We start from the raw sequence: 14,085 nt of genomic DNA, 5'->3' as shown, positions 1-14,085 counted from the left end.
AAATTACTTAGCCTTTTTAAGAAATGGAAACAATGTACTTGGGAATCCTTTTTTTAGATCTGTGACTGCATTAGCAACAAATGGGCTCAAGGCTGAGGATCACAGAAAGGTTGGGAAGTCAGAGAGTATTGAGAGAAAGACTAGCAAATTGTTGGTTTTGGTCTTTCCACAGGATTTGTTGACAATAAGAAACATGCAGAATAGCACTAGCCTCATCCTTTAATAAACATATGAATAAAGTTTCATAAATTTCTACACACTGTACTCACCAGAGCCTGATACATGTTCACTCCAAATACTCTTTCCCATCATGCCTGGAGTGACTACACAGAGAGGACAAATAAAGCCTCAGTTGTTGAATCAAAAAAAAAAAAAAAGTTTTAATTTCTTTTATTTATTTATTTCTCCAACTCCTATTGGCTACTGGGGTTCTTGCTTGACTGTTGCTGGGGTCGGTGCTGCACTGTTGTGGCATCCCACTCTCACTAACATCTACATTCTCTTTCACACATAGACACAAACAAATTTAGGTTGTCCCTGGTAGAATTATTCTTGATGCTTTTCTTTCAGTTACTTATTTAAATTAATTGTTATTATTCCAGCTCTCGTGGCTGTGCTGTGTTTTATTTATTGTGCTTGACTGTTTCTTGTTTTCATTTCTCTCTTAGTTGCCTTCCTATGTCAGCTGTTTATTGCTACTGTTCAGCTGGTTGTCTTTTTTTTTGTGTTTGTGTGTGTTTTTTTGTTTGTTTGTTTGTTGTTGTTTTTTCTCTAACCCAAGCCCCCCTCCCCGTTCTCTTGCAGGTTTTGTTGCTTTCTGCAATTGGTGTGACCCTCTATTTCCTGTTGTCCCCACCCCCCATCCCTGTTCTCTTGCAGGTGTTGTCTGTGCTGTCTGTTTGTGCAATGTATATTATAATAGGGCTACTATTTATAATATTGTGGGGTCTGGGGTTTCTCCCTCAGAAGATTTTGAGCATTAAACACTTCCTGCATTTCCTGCATTCTGGAGACATTTTCTGCACCAATTTATGGTGGAAATGTCTTTATTTATATAAAGAGAAGTAAAAAATTTAGGTGGCAATTCAGAATGTGTAATGTATGTAAAAACATAATAGAATCTCAAAGCATTTTTATTTATTAATTAACATTTCTTGGTGCTAGCTAATTTTAAACGAATGCTTTTAAAAAGTGATAGGTACATGTCCCCAGCATCCCCAGTATGAGTTTGTTAAAATAAATAAATAATTTACGTTACAAAGGTTTGTCGGCCCACCCACATTTTATGTAATTTGTAAAGCAGGGTGAATGCCTTTCTGTATGGAGTTTGCATGTTCTCCCCGTATGTGTGTTGGTTTCCTGCTCCAGATTCCTCCTACAGTACGTAAACATGCAGGTTAGGTTTGGTGACTGTTATATTGCGTTTAGTGTGAATGGTTGTTTCTCTCTGCATCAACCCTGTGATACACTGGCGACCTGTCCAGGGTGTACACTGCCTCTCGCCAAATGTCAGCAGGGATCGGTTCCAGCCCCCTGCGACCCTGAAAAAAGGATCAGTGGTTATAGATAATAGGTGGATGGAAACATAAAATTGCCTTATGTTGTTTAATTTTATTATTTATTGCAGGCTAAAGAGCTGTCTGCAAAATGTGTCAAATACACAAGAAGTGACTCTGAAGACGTAGAAGGGAATGAAGTAAAGAGATGTTATTGGCCACTAGTGAAGTGTGTGACTATCAGGGTGCCTGGGAAAGATCTTCTCCAGCACGTCACACTTGTGGACCTTCCTGGAAATGGGGACCGTAACAAGAGCAGAAATAAAATGTGGAAAGAGGTAATTCTTTTTGCATGCACTGCTGTTTATTGTGTATTACCAGAAACGGTAACTTCAATTCAGTTCAATTCACTTTCATTTATATAGCGCCAAATCACAACAACAGTTATCTCACAGCGCTTTTCATAAAAGAGCAGGTCTAGACCGTACTCTATGATGTTATTTAAAGATTAGTTATATTATTACAAAGCACTGATTATTATTTCATTATCATAATTAACTTGTGATTATGTCTCTCCAGGTTGTTGGAAGTTGTTCTACTGTGTGGATTGTGACTGAAATTAATCGAGCAGCGTCAGAAAGAGAAGCCTGGGAGATCCTCGAAAATGCCAGTGGTCAAATGGGAAATGGTGGCCAGTGTCAGCAGATTCACTTCATCTGTACTAAGTCTGATTGTATTGGAACGTTGGGTGCTTCGTAAGTGATTTTTGATAAGAGTACATCCACATTAGACAGTGACACATGTGGCAGCCAAGAGTTCAACAAGAGTAGGCTGAAGCAAATACAAATATAATACTGTCACAGCACAAGTAAAAACGTGCCTGTATAAGGCTTTGTTAGTTCAGGGGCAGAGGTTTTCAAAGTCTGACACTTTTTTCCCCCCATAATGCTTTGGGTTGTAAATGTGAACATAACCCTGCATTCACATGGTGTCAGAATGATTTGAAAAATAAATTTCAGAATGACCCCTCAAGTCAGAACAACAGGCTTGGCAAACTGACATCATATTACGCAGAAACAAGGCGGGCGAAAGTAAATGCTTTTCATTAATTCACCTATTGCATTTTTTTGCACACATGTAATTTGTAATATAGTATTAGGTGGTAACTGTTAGTTGCTGTCCACATAGTGTCCTAGATTAGTAATTTATTAGCATTAACCATGATAATAAGTCAGGTGAATAACATTTCTGATGTAGCTACTACTAGCAATATCACATACAGAACATAACAACCCACCACCCAGAGACATCCACGTTGTTTCATTAGAACTTAAAGCTCATGAACACACCGAAATGGGAAGAACTTCCCAACTCGGGAAATAGGACCTTCCGAGGAGCACTTGAATGCAGCATAAAGTTGACATGGATTCACTGAGTTGTGTTGTGGGCTACAACCTGAGGTTGAGTTTTTCAGCTTGTATTTGTTTACATTTTGACAAATTTGAACCATTAGAAGTATTCAGAATCAACATTACCATTAGCATGAATGGTAGTGTAATTACTGATGTTAACATTATATCCACTAGCATCATTGATATGATACTCTCTCCATTACTACACTAGCGTAGCATATCAGCTGCATAGCATGAAGCATATCAGCAACATATACAATAATTTAACAAACATATACTATTTCATTTCAGTCCTTTATGTCTTGTTTCTGTCGTTTCCAGTTGTGTATATATATATAGTCCTTTTATTTTATTTTACGGGCTCCAAAGCTTCCTATAATTTCCAAGAAAGGAAATGATATGTAACTGTAAATTCTTTCAGTCAGTGCACAGCAGGTCATCTATGAGTTGCCACTTAATACAAATCTTTTCTTATAGTTCAGCAGATGGTGTTCGTGCTTTCATATTTAAAAGAAACAAGCGAGCAAAGGAAGAAGTGAGCAAAGAATTCAGCAAACTAAGCAAGGTCAAAGTGAGTAATACAAACTGACACAAAGTCTAACACAATGATTGTCTACAACTGCAATTCTGCCTTACAATCATTTTTTTTTTTCAGAAACATTTCAGTGATGACTGTTTCAAAGTGTTCACAGTGAGCCCCACAGAGTTCCTAGAAACAGTTTGTCTAGACCCAGATGAAACTGGTAGGTGAAGTCTCTGTAAATTAACACTTTGTGCTTCACAGAAAATGTATAGCTCATACATCTTTTGTTTAATCTTAAGTTTAGAGTGACTAATTGACTTATTGCACTAACATTTAAGTAAGTATGTAAGTATGCAAGATATGTTAGAACAACTGCAACCTTTTACAGAAATACCCAAACTTCAGGAACTTCTGCAAAATCTCAATGACTGTCACTCAGAGACATTAAACTATGTGACTGGCGCTTATGGGATTCTCTCTCTGATGCAAGGGACCAAATCTAGAGAAGTGGTGAGAAGAAATAAAACCTTCTTAAAAAGTGAAATAATTATCATTAATATTGGCAAAAGATAATAATATTCTGTAAACATTCAGCAAAAAAGTAAACTAAATTATGCTGAAATTAAGTGAAAATATGGTAAAGTCAAGTGTCAGACTTCTTAAATCTATGTGGAGTAAATATTAGCCATCTAGTTATGTTATGTCCTGATTTTTTTTCTTAAGTGAGGCTGAATGAACAGCAATAAATGGGTGGTCATACCTAAGACACAAAATAAATAAAGAAGCAATAAACACTGTCTTGAAAGAAAACCCAATCAGGTAAAATTATAGTTTCATTGCTTCAAATAATGAACGTGATATGTTTGATTTCAGGTTGACAAAAAAACAAAAGTGTGCACAGAGCTCGAAGAAAAGATGAGACATGAACTTGATAAAGTCATAGAACCCATGGAAGCAGCTTATAAGGCTTTTGAAAAATGTCTTAATGAGGGTGTTGAAACATCAAAAACATCATGTGAACGAGCCTTGAAGTCCACTTTAAATCCTGTACGTATTTGCATTATAACAACATCAAAACTATTGATTTTGCACTTCATATAAATATGTTAACTGTAATGTTATGTTTTTTCTGTTTTCTTTCAGAAAGGGATAAAAGGTGGTGCTTTTCACAAGATATTGAAGTGTGTGGTTGAGAACAGTGGCACCTACAAACCAAAACACAAGAAACTGATAAACCTCAATGCAGCGTTGGCTTCCTGCCTCACTGACAGCATTGATGAGGAATTCCGGAAGACCTTCCCGTAAGAAATAAAACCCTTTGTTAGTCCATTTTACAAACTATGAGGAATTTATATCAAATTCTACACAAAACTTTTATACTAATTATATAATATAAGACAGATGTACAAATTGCATTGTTAAAATCCACTTGTCATCACTATCTTAATGAAATATTTCAACTTCTTAAAATGTTTCAGAAATGAAAGGAAATGTGGACCATTCAACGGGGTCATCAACAAATTTTCACTTGACACAAAGACACTGATTCAGAAGCACAAAGATGTCGAACTGCAACTGATATTTCTCAAGACAGAGGTAAAAGATGAGAAAAATATCTTATCCATTAAACTATTATCTAGCTGTCACACAAAAACTAATCACAAAAAAATATATGGTATTTTAAGCTATGAACATATTCTTGTACACTGTTTATGAAGAACGCTATCAACACAGTAAATGTTGTTAACAATGCAGATGTTAAAGACCACAGGTCGTCCTTTAAATATCAGTTTTAATAATTTACTGATTCTCAGATCAAATGTGTAATAAAAAATGTTTTAAAAAACTGACAAAGATTAGCCTGTTAATTGATGCATTATTTTTTCTCTAAGGAAGAAAAAATTAAGACAAAACTCAACAAAATCATCCGGGAGCGGAAGAAAACTGTTTACAGCAGTCTGACAACGACAATCGAGATGACCATGGAAAAATGCTATACAAGTAAGATAGGAGATAAAGACATCTACAACCTGACACAGTAATAATACACATTTACATTAATCATGATTGTCTAGAAAACTGTTGACAAAAAAATCTGTTTTATTGTAGAAGCAGCAGAATTTCGAGGACAGGACTCCCTAAAAAACATGAGGGAAACTATTGAGAAATATGTTGATGATTCAAAGAAAACCATGTTTGAGCAGGCTAAAAATGTTATGTTGAACCAGCTGAGAGACTTGAAGGTTTGTTACAATACATAATGATATGTAAATATGTCTCGGGTTACGGCTGTAAGCCTTGTTCCCTTTCGAGGGAACTCAACACTGCGTTGTGAAACGGCACTATGGGGAAGCTCCTCGAGCGCACCTGCCTCTGAGTATGAATGAAACTAATCCAATCTTAATTGGCGTCGTGCCGTGGCGTATCATGTGACGGCATACCCGGAGGCATAAAAGGACACCGGCACACACATACAACAGCCTCGCGATGAAGCTCCGGGGCATCAAGGGGCATGGCAAGGTGACGCAGTGTCTTGTTCCCTTCTCAGGGAACAAGGGTTACAGTCGTAACCCGAGACGTTCCCTTTCGAGGGAAGTCAACACTGCGTCGTGAAAAGACACTATGGGGACCCACTAGGCCACGCTCCAAAGACCTGCCCAGGGTGAAACTGACCCTAAGGCCCAGTCAGGATGCGAGCACCCATGCGCCAGGCGTACTAGGGAGGTGCAGACTGTAAAACCTGATAAAGGTGTGCGGGGTAACCCAACCCGCTGCCTCACAGATCTCCTGGAGGGGCACTCCCAAGTGGAGGGCCCTAGAGGACGCCATGCCCCTAGTAGAATGGGCCCTGACGTCCAAAGGTGAGGACAAACTGCGCACCTTGTAGGTAGGATATCGCCTGAACGATCCATTAGGCAAATGGTCTGTTTGGATGCGGGGAGCCACTTCTTAGGTGACCCAAAGTACACCAACAGTTGGTCCGACCTCCTCCAGGAAGAGGACCTCTCAAGTTAGGCTCTCAAAGCCCTGACAGGGCAGAGCAAATGGAGCCGTTCATCCTCTGCCGACACATGAGGAGGAGGATGAAACGCCTGCAGGACAGTGGACCGTGCCACGCTCGAGGGCACCTTACTGGATGCAAGACGGCCTTAACTCCTCTTGGGTCAAATTCCAAGCAGTCTGGCGTCACTGCCAGAGCTTGAAGATCCCCCACCCTCTTAATAGAGGTAATGGCCAGGAGGAATGCCATCTTGACCTTGAGGTCCCTGGGCGAAGCCGACTGAAGGGTTTCGAAGGGAGCCAAGGACAGCCCTTCGAGAACCACCGCCAGGTCCCAGGAGGGAACCCTGAACCGGGTCGTCGTTCTCATCCTCCACACACCACGGAGAAAACGTATGACCAGTTCGTGCCTCCCTAAGGGCCCGTTGTTCAGCGGTGCATGAAAAGCCGCAATGGCTGCTAGGTACACCTTAAGCGTGGGCGGGGAGAGACCCACAGAGGACCAATCTTGGAGAAACTCCAGAACTGAGGCCACCTGCCTGTTCACTGGATCCAACCCACGTTCCCTACACCAAGTTGAAAACACTTTCCACTTGAGGCCATACAGTCTCCTGTTGGATGGAGCCCTAGAACTAAGTATGGTTTCAATCACCCCTGCCGATAGATCAGCATCTAGGTACTGGACCCTCTCAGGGGCCAGACCCACAGTTTTCACAGCTCCGGGCGAGGGTGGAATATTGTGCCCTGCGCCTGAGACAACAGATCCCTCCTCAGAGGAATCTGCCACGGCGGGGCAATCAGGAGTGAAATTATGTCTGAAAACCATTCTCGGTCCGGCCACAACGGGGCTACCAGAAGAAGGTTGATGACCTCCTGATAGACCCTATCCAGGACCCCTGGGAGCAGAGCAATCGGGGAAATGCATACAGGCGAAGCCTCGGCCAGGCTTGTACCATGGCATCCAACCCCAGCGGGGCTGGGTGCGTGAGGGAAAACCAGAGGGGACAGTGAGACGTCCCTCGGGATGCAAACAGGTCCACCTGCAGTGGTCCGAACCTCTGCCGTATCTCCAGAATCATCCAGTGCGCCAGTCTGGAAAGAGGGTGCGACCTGAGTCCCCCTTTGTCGGTTCAGATAAGCTACCACCGATGTATTGTCCGAACGTATCAAGACGTGATAGCTGTTGATGTCTGGGAGGAAGCCCTGGAGACAGCCAGCATCTCCAGGCAATTTATATGCCAGGTGTTATGATGGTCCTGCCACAGACCCTGGACAAAGCGTCCGTCCAAGAAGGCGCCCCAGCCAGTGAGGGAGGCGTCGGTTGAAGCGGTTTTCCGGCGACACAATGCTCCTAATACCGGCCCCTGGGACAGAAACCACGGTTTCTTCCACATTATTAGGGACCGAAGGCACCTGCATGTGACCCTGATTACATGGAACGGATTTCCCTGCGGTGAAAACCCCTTGGTTTTCAGCCACCACTGAAGGGGCCTCATGCAGCAGGCCCAGAGGAATGATGCTGGATGCCGCTGCCAGGAGGCCCAGCAGGATTTGGAAGCTCTTCACAGTGGCGACTTGGCCTAGCTTCATCCTGGACACCACGGTAAGGATGGACTTGACATGGGCGGGAGACATACGCGCCTGCATACTAACCGAGTCCCACACTACGCCCAGGAATGTAGTCTTCTGGGCCGGTACTAACATGCTCTTTTTTTTTTTTGGAGTCTCAACCCCAGACCCTGAATGTGGCCAAGGTCTCAACCCCAGACGACGGCAGTAACCGCGTCGCTGAACAGACCTGACGGAGATAGTGGCGCATCCAGCAGAAAGGACTTATCCTTGTCCTTAATCCCTGACAGATTCAGCCACAGATGTCTCTCTGTGCGCGCCGTCTCCTTAGTGGCCCGGAGAGATAAATCCGTGGCCCGCCGCAGCTCCAAAATATCTGCTGGGGCTGGCCCCTTGCCTTCGTCCAGGTCTTTAAGGAGGTCGGCCTGGTACGCCTGCAAAATCGCCACGGAGTACAGGGATGCAACAGCCTGACCAGCCCCCATATAAACCCGGCCCACCAGTGTGGAGGTGTCTCTGCACGGTTTTCTGGGCAGCGCCGGGGCTTTCAGCGAAGATGCCGTAATCCAGCTTGCTCAGACAGGGACCAGCCTGCCGAGCGTGCGGCCAGCTGATGTTGAGCCTGGCCACAGAGTGTACCACTGTTTCTCACTCGCCATTGAAGAAAGTCTCACGACAGACAGCTCACCAAGGAAGAGGACAGTTTAATCCAATTAAGATTGGATTACTTTCATTCATACTCAGAGGCAGGTGCGCTCGAGGAGCTGCCCCATAGTGTCGCTTCACGATGCAGTGTTGAGTTCCCTCGAAAGGGAACATGTTGTGCTGCACGTCTCTATCTTTATCTTTATCCTTTACATAAAGGACTTTTCTAGATTCAAGTGGAAAATGCATCATTCTGGAAGCTGCTTTTGCTATTGCAATTTCAGACATGTACTTATTGTTGTATTGTATTTTTTTATTAATCAAAGACACAAACATACTTAAGTTTATTTAACTAATCATTTTGTCTAGACTGAACAGCCCTCTGAACACACATCTAAACAGTTAATTCATGTAGGATTCAGTTAATGCTGTGCACAGTCTTTAACTGTGTGAATGAGAACTGATAAAGATTTTGATGCTGAATTAGGAGGACATCCTGAAGATACTGGAGGAAACAATGCAGACATCAATCGACCTGTCACTCAAGACAGATGGTGACTCAATCCCAGGTAAAGAGAACATATCAAAATAGAAATATAACAATGACAAATATTTGACTGAAATAAATAAATCAACCAATTTTCAATAGTGTAGATTTATGATTCTCATTTTAAACATTTAAACACAAAATGTTTTTTGTTTTTGTTTCTTCTTCTTCTTAGATGTTACATTGGAGCTTGAAATGGTGAAGAAATACTACCATGAACTGAGAGGAACCCCAAATGGACAAACACTAATGTAAAATAATTTGGTAAAACTTTGTTACATAATGCCCTGATTATGAGCTGTTCTGAAAAATGCTAACAATGCTTTTAATTTCACTAGCCCTGACCCACTTGGTCCAGCAGCTGCACCGTGACACGTGCAGGTAAGTTTTAGTGAAATTGATGATCCAACCCGAACATTCAAACAGATGATAGATGATGTGACAGGCCTACTGTTTGTCATCACAACCTGCACTGTTTATCTCTCTGGTGAACGTTTCAGGTTTGCTCGGTGGAGAGAAACAGCAGAAGTCTGAATATCCACTGAAGCTCTCTGCGGTCGCACTGATTAGAGACATGAGGCCTCTGAATTTGGTCTCAACCATTTTTATCAAGTTATTTCTGTTGTGAGTGTTGTTTTGATGTGTACTTTGGGGTTGCTTGTTGTGAATTACAAGAACAGATTTTAGATTTTTTGGGGGGGCTACGATATTTTTGACTTTAATTAATTATAGCTCAGAGGCTGACAGGATTCAAACAAGGAACAGTGTTGTTTTCATGGTAGGAGTTGATGTGAGAATGAGAATAAGTGTGAAGAGGACACTGGTTCTAACTAACAAAGGGCCTTTTGGAAACGGTCTTACTGCCTGACGAAATATACAAGCCATTTAGTAAAATGCTTTGCTTTTGCCTTAAGAGTGATAACCATTAACTGCTTAGCTCATACTACGAAATAACAATTTTAAGGGAAAAAAAGATGTTTTGTTAATAATGCTGTTTTGATTTTCTTTATTAAGTCCTATATCATTGTATCTCTTGAAGAGCTCTAACTGGGCTTGTCTGTGCAAGCACACAGACATATTCACACATTTTCAGAGTAAACGGAAGATATAGGGCAACTGTTTCTAGGAAAGGGAAGCTGGGGGCCACACTCTTGAAAACTAGAAACCGCAAGGCAAACAGGACGTGCGTCCTTTACGACACATGCATGTTTTTTTTTTGCATGAGGGGAAACGAGGAGGTGTGAAAGAGAGCGGAAGGTAAAGAGTTTATTTTCTTACAGTTTTTTTCAATTGCAAACAAGCATCGGTCAATATAGCCACTTTATCAAAGCGCTTCATACTGTCTACATTACCAACATGCATCTTGACCAAAACAGTAAATCTCACCTCCAAAACTCATTCAAACCACCAAAACACTTCATACATGCCTCAAAATAAACTCATTCAACCAAACACTGGCAACAATACTCACTCAGAAAGCATATATTGTCAATCATAACACACTGACCTAGTAACCACCAACATCAGGGAGCATTACACATAAATTATGCATTTCTATCTTTGAAGTTTGAAAGATTTTTCATATAATCAGCATTTCATTATAGAAGAAAAATTACATGTTTTAATTCTATTGACTGTACTAAAATATATGTAACAAGAATAAATCAGACATAGTAGAAATTTGTTTCAATGTCCTTTACAGTATTTTTCTATATCATTGCATATAGTAATTGACATGAAATATAAAATGTTGAAACAAAAAACTAATTCCTGAAATTTCAGTGCTGCAAAACAGTTTTTCTCACTTGTTTCCACAGGAAAGCTTGATTTATACTCCTGCATCAGGGCTATGTGCGTAGGCTACGCACGTAGCCATGCATTCATACTTGTGCATCGGTGTCTCCGGCGTTCTGCAATTACACCAACAAACGCTAGCTGGCTGTAGCGCTACAGTGTCCACTGAGTTGACTTTTGCCGGCCGAGCAGGCTAACTTCTGGTTTAGCCCTCTAACTAACATGAACGGTGGTAAAATTGTATAGGTGCTGCAGATATACAGTGTTTTGCAGGTGTTGGAGTAGTAATAGGAAGAGTTGATGGAATTTGGAGAAGGTTGTCACTGAATGCATTTTGCGTGAAAGCAATAAAAACCATTAAAAGTTTTGTCCACATAAACTTCTGTTTCACTTTGTGAAGAGTTTTGACAATGTGACTTTGACCAATGCATGTTAGCAACTGAAAAAAAAATGTAAGTTTATATTATTTTTTGTAAACTTTAAAACTTGTTTTCTGTAAAGATGTCTCCTATATGCATTCCCTGATGACATCAAAATTATCATTCTAATCAGTAGTAGCAATCAGTATTTAGTAATTAGTAATCAATATTTGCCCATGTGTCACCAACCTTTGTGAAAAAAAATTGAAAGCGGTAGAATGAGTATTATGATAGAGAACTTGTTTGATGCTGTTTCTGAATTTTGTGTTTGATTTTCCATTTGTGTGAATCATTTGAAATGTATAAGAGGAGAAAATTCTCATTTGTCTTGCTTTAAACCTACAATATCTGGTCCTTTTGCACTGGAAAATTTGTAAAAATTACACAATATGTTCTAGGATTTTACTTGATTTTTTAAAATTAATTTGTGACTAGAGAAAGGGGTGTGGGCAGGAAGAGTACGCTACCCATAAAATTTATGGTGGCCCGTAGGTTTCAGGCCTAATACAAAAGCCACAACACAACAAACACAAATCCCAGAACACGAATACAAACGCCACAACACGATTACAAAATCCACAACACAAATTCAAAAACTACAACAGAAATACAAACGCCACAACACAATTACAAAAAGCCACAACACGAACACAAAAGACGCTTAGTAACAGTGGATTACTCTCCACAGAACGCAGCTACACAGTAGTACAGCGGCAGTGTAGCCGTCCCACATTCAGGAGGTCTGGGTTCAGACTGTAGAAAGAACATTCTTCTTCAGGTGACTTTTTCCCGTATAATAGTGTCTGCCAAATTAGTAAATGTAGGCCTACATGGAAGAAGAACTTCTTACCCGTTTGATAAATAAGTAATACTTTGTTCTGGTCAAATAATATACAGTGGGATATTTGTGTGAATTAAACAGCTATCTGTGCAGATTAGCATCAAAAATACACTCAAAATGTGCTAAACAAAAAGCAAGGAGTCTCAGGTTACCACGGAGATGACTTTATACTTATACAAAGTGGTGCGGAGGGTGCTGCAGCACCCCCTATTCATAGTTTTCACGTGACGTCACATTCCATGAAAAACGCTCCCATGGAGGGCAAAAAAGACGTTATTTTCCACTGCCAGGAAGCAAGTGATACACTGTTACTATGACTTTTTTACGTTTGCATTGCCAAAATGCTGGATGGTAGTTGTACTTTCTGATGCACAAATCGAGGATGTGACAAGTCTGAGCTGTGTTAGGTGAGGGATTCACCACAAGATAAACGTAAACATTACCGCAGTTGAGCGGCGGCAGGGACATAACGACAGAAAAATGGCAGCGGGTGCTGTAACATGGATCGGAAGTGCCCAACACTTGCAGTTTGTGTTCATATCTTTCTTTTTCTTAAGTTGAGAGGTGATCTAAATAAATGTAACTGCTTTTGCGACGTCTCACCGGGTTGGACAGGGGGGCAGACACGGGGATGGGGGGTCACAAACAGACAGCACAGAGAAAGGACGAGACCTGTAAGAGAAGGGGGATGGAAGGTGGGGACAACAGGGAAAAGCAGTGCGAAACACCAATTGCAGAAAGCAACAAAACCTGCAATCGAACAGAGAGGGGGGCTTGGGGAGGAGAAAAACAACAACAAACAAACACAAACAAAAACAAACAATAAAAATAATAAAAATAGTAAAAGACAACCAGCTGAACAGCAGCAATAAACAGCTGACATAGTATGACAACTAAGAGAAAAATGAAAACAAGAAACAGTCCAGCACACTAAATAAGCAACACAGCACAGCCACGAGAGCTGGAATAATAACAATTAATTTAAATAAGTAACTGAAAGAAAAGCATCAGGAATAATTCTACCAGGGACAACCTAAATTTGTTTGTGTCTATGTGTGAGACTGTGTGTGTCTGTGTGCGTGTGGGTGAATGTGTCTGTATGTGTGTGTATACATGTGTGTGTGCATAAGCCTGTTAAAGAATGTAGTTGTTAGTGTAAACGCAAGAAGCGTAACCCGCGGAAGAGCAGCGCCCGGACTGACCGTGGCGCGCACACAACATAGACCAGCGGAATAACACGACAGCGAAAGCCAGCGGAGAGAAACACCAGCAGCAAGTCCCAGCCCGGCAGCAAACGCGCCACGCAGGTCACCGTGCACCCACCAATAAAAGTCAGCCGGAAAAAACTAAGGCCACCGGCGCCGGCCAACATCCCCCATGACCAACCCCCGCCGGGCGGCCGTGCAACCCCAGCCAAACCAGCAACGAGGCAAAATCAACCAGCTCAGCTGCATGCCACCACCAACCCACCCACCCGTCAAGGGCACAAGCCCAGAAAAAAACGGAGCACAGCCCTGTCCCGCACCCACACTGCACATCCCGAAAACTAACTATATACCTCAGTATCCAGAGGGGTCCAACAACTGGCCAACAGAGAAATGGGGAAGCATGGATCCGAGGCAGACGAAGCAAAACAGGGACGCAAACTGGTCCCTCCAAGCCAACGAGGAAATGCCTCCCCTGGACTCCAATGCACAAACTAAATGCTCAGCAGCCATTCAGAGACCCTGCCCAGGGAAAAAGCACAATGCATCAAGATGCATCGACAATCGGCCTACAATCCCACCGCAGCCCTCCAAACCGCAACCGGATCAACCCGCGCAGAGACCCCCACCCCCA

General features: G+C 41.9%; 1 protein-coding gene across 1 annotated transcript in view; it reads left to right on the top strand.

Annotated features, from left to right (window-relative positions):
* LOC123959249 (nuclear GTPase SLIP-GC-like) overlaps positions 1–11,757 on the top strand; it is a 33,343-nt gene extending 21,586 nt beyond the window's left edge. The window contains exons 14-27 of the mRNA XM_046033202.1: positions 1,618–1,834; positions 2,076–2,251; positions 3,386–3,479; positions 3,564–3,651; positions 3,820–3,941; positions 4,305–4,478; positions 4,575–4,732; positions 4,910–5,027; positions 5,324–5,432; positions 5,541–5,674; positions 9,133–9,214; positions 9,368–9,443; positions 9,531–9,573; positions 9,693–11,757. Coding sequence (XP_045889158.1) covers positions 1,618–1,834; positions 2,076–2,251; positions 3,386–3,479; positions 3,564–3,651; positions 3,820–3,941; positions 4,305–4,478; positions 4,575–4,732; positions 4,910–5,027; positions 5,324–5,432; positions 5,541–5,674; positions 9,133–9,214; positions 9,368–9,443; positions 9,531–9,564 — 1,582 coding nt within the window. The 3' untranslated portion in view covers positions 9,565–9,573; positions 9,693–11,757. The remainder of the gene's footprint in view (positions 1–1,617; positions 1,835–2,075; positions 2,252–3,385; positions 3,480–3,563; positions 3,652–3,819; positions 3,942–4,304; positions 4,479–4,574; positions 4,733–4,909; positions 5,028–5,323; positions 5,433–5,540; positions 5,675–9,132; positions 9,215–9,367; positions 9,444–9,530; positions 9,574–9,692) is intronic.
* The last annotated feature ends 2,328 nt before the right edge of the window (positions 11,758–14,085 follow it).

This window comes from Micropterus dolomieu, linkage group LG02, assembly GCF_021292245.1.
Source record: "Micropterus dolomieu isolate WLL.071019.BEF.003 ecotype Adirondacks linkage group LG02, ASM2129224v1, whole genome shotgun sequence".
NCBI lineage: Eukaryota > Metazoa > Chordata > Actinopteri > Centrarchiformes > Centrarchidae > Micropterus > Micropterus dolomieu.
The sequence above is the reverse complement of the archived record's forward strand: the minus strand, read 5'-3'. Positions and strand labels throughout refer to the sequence as shown.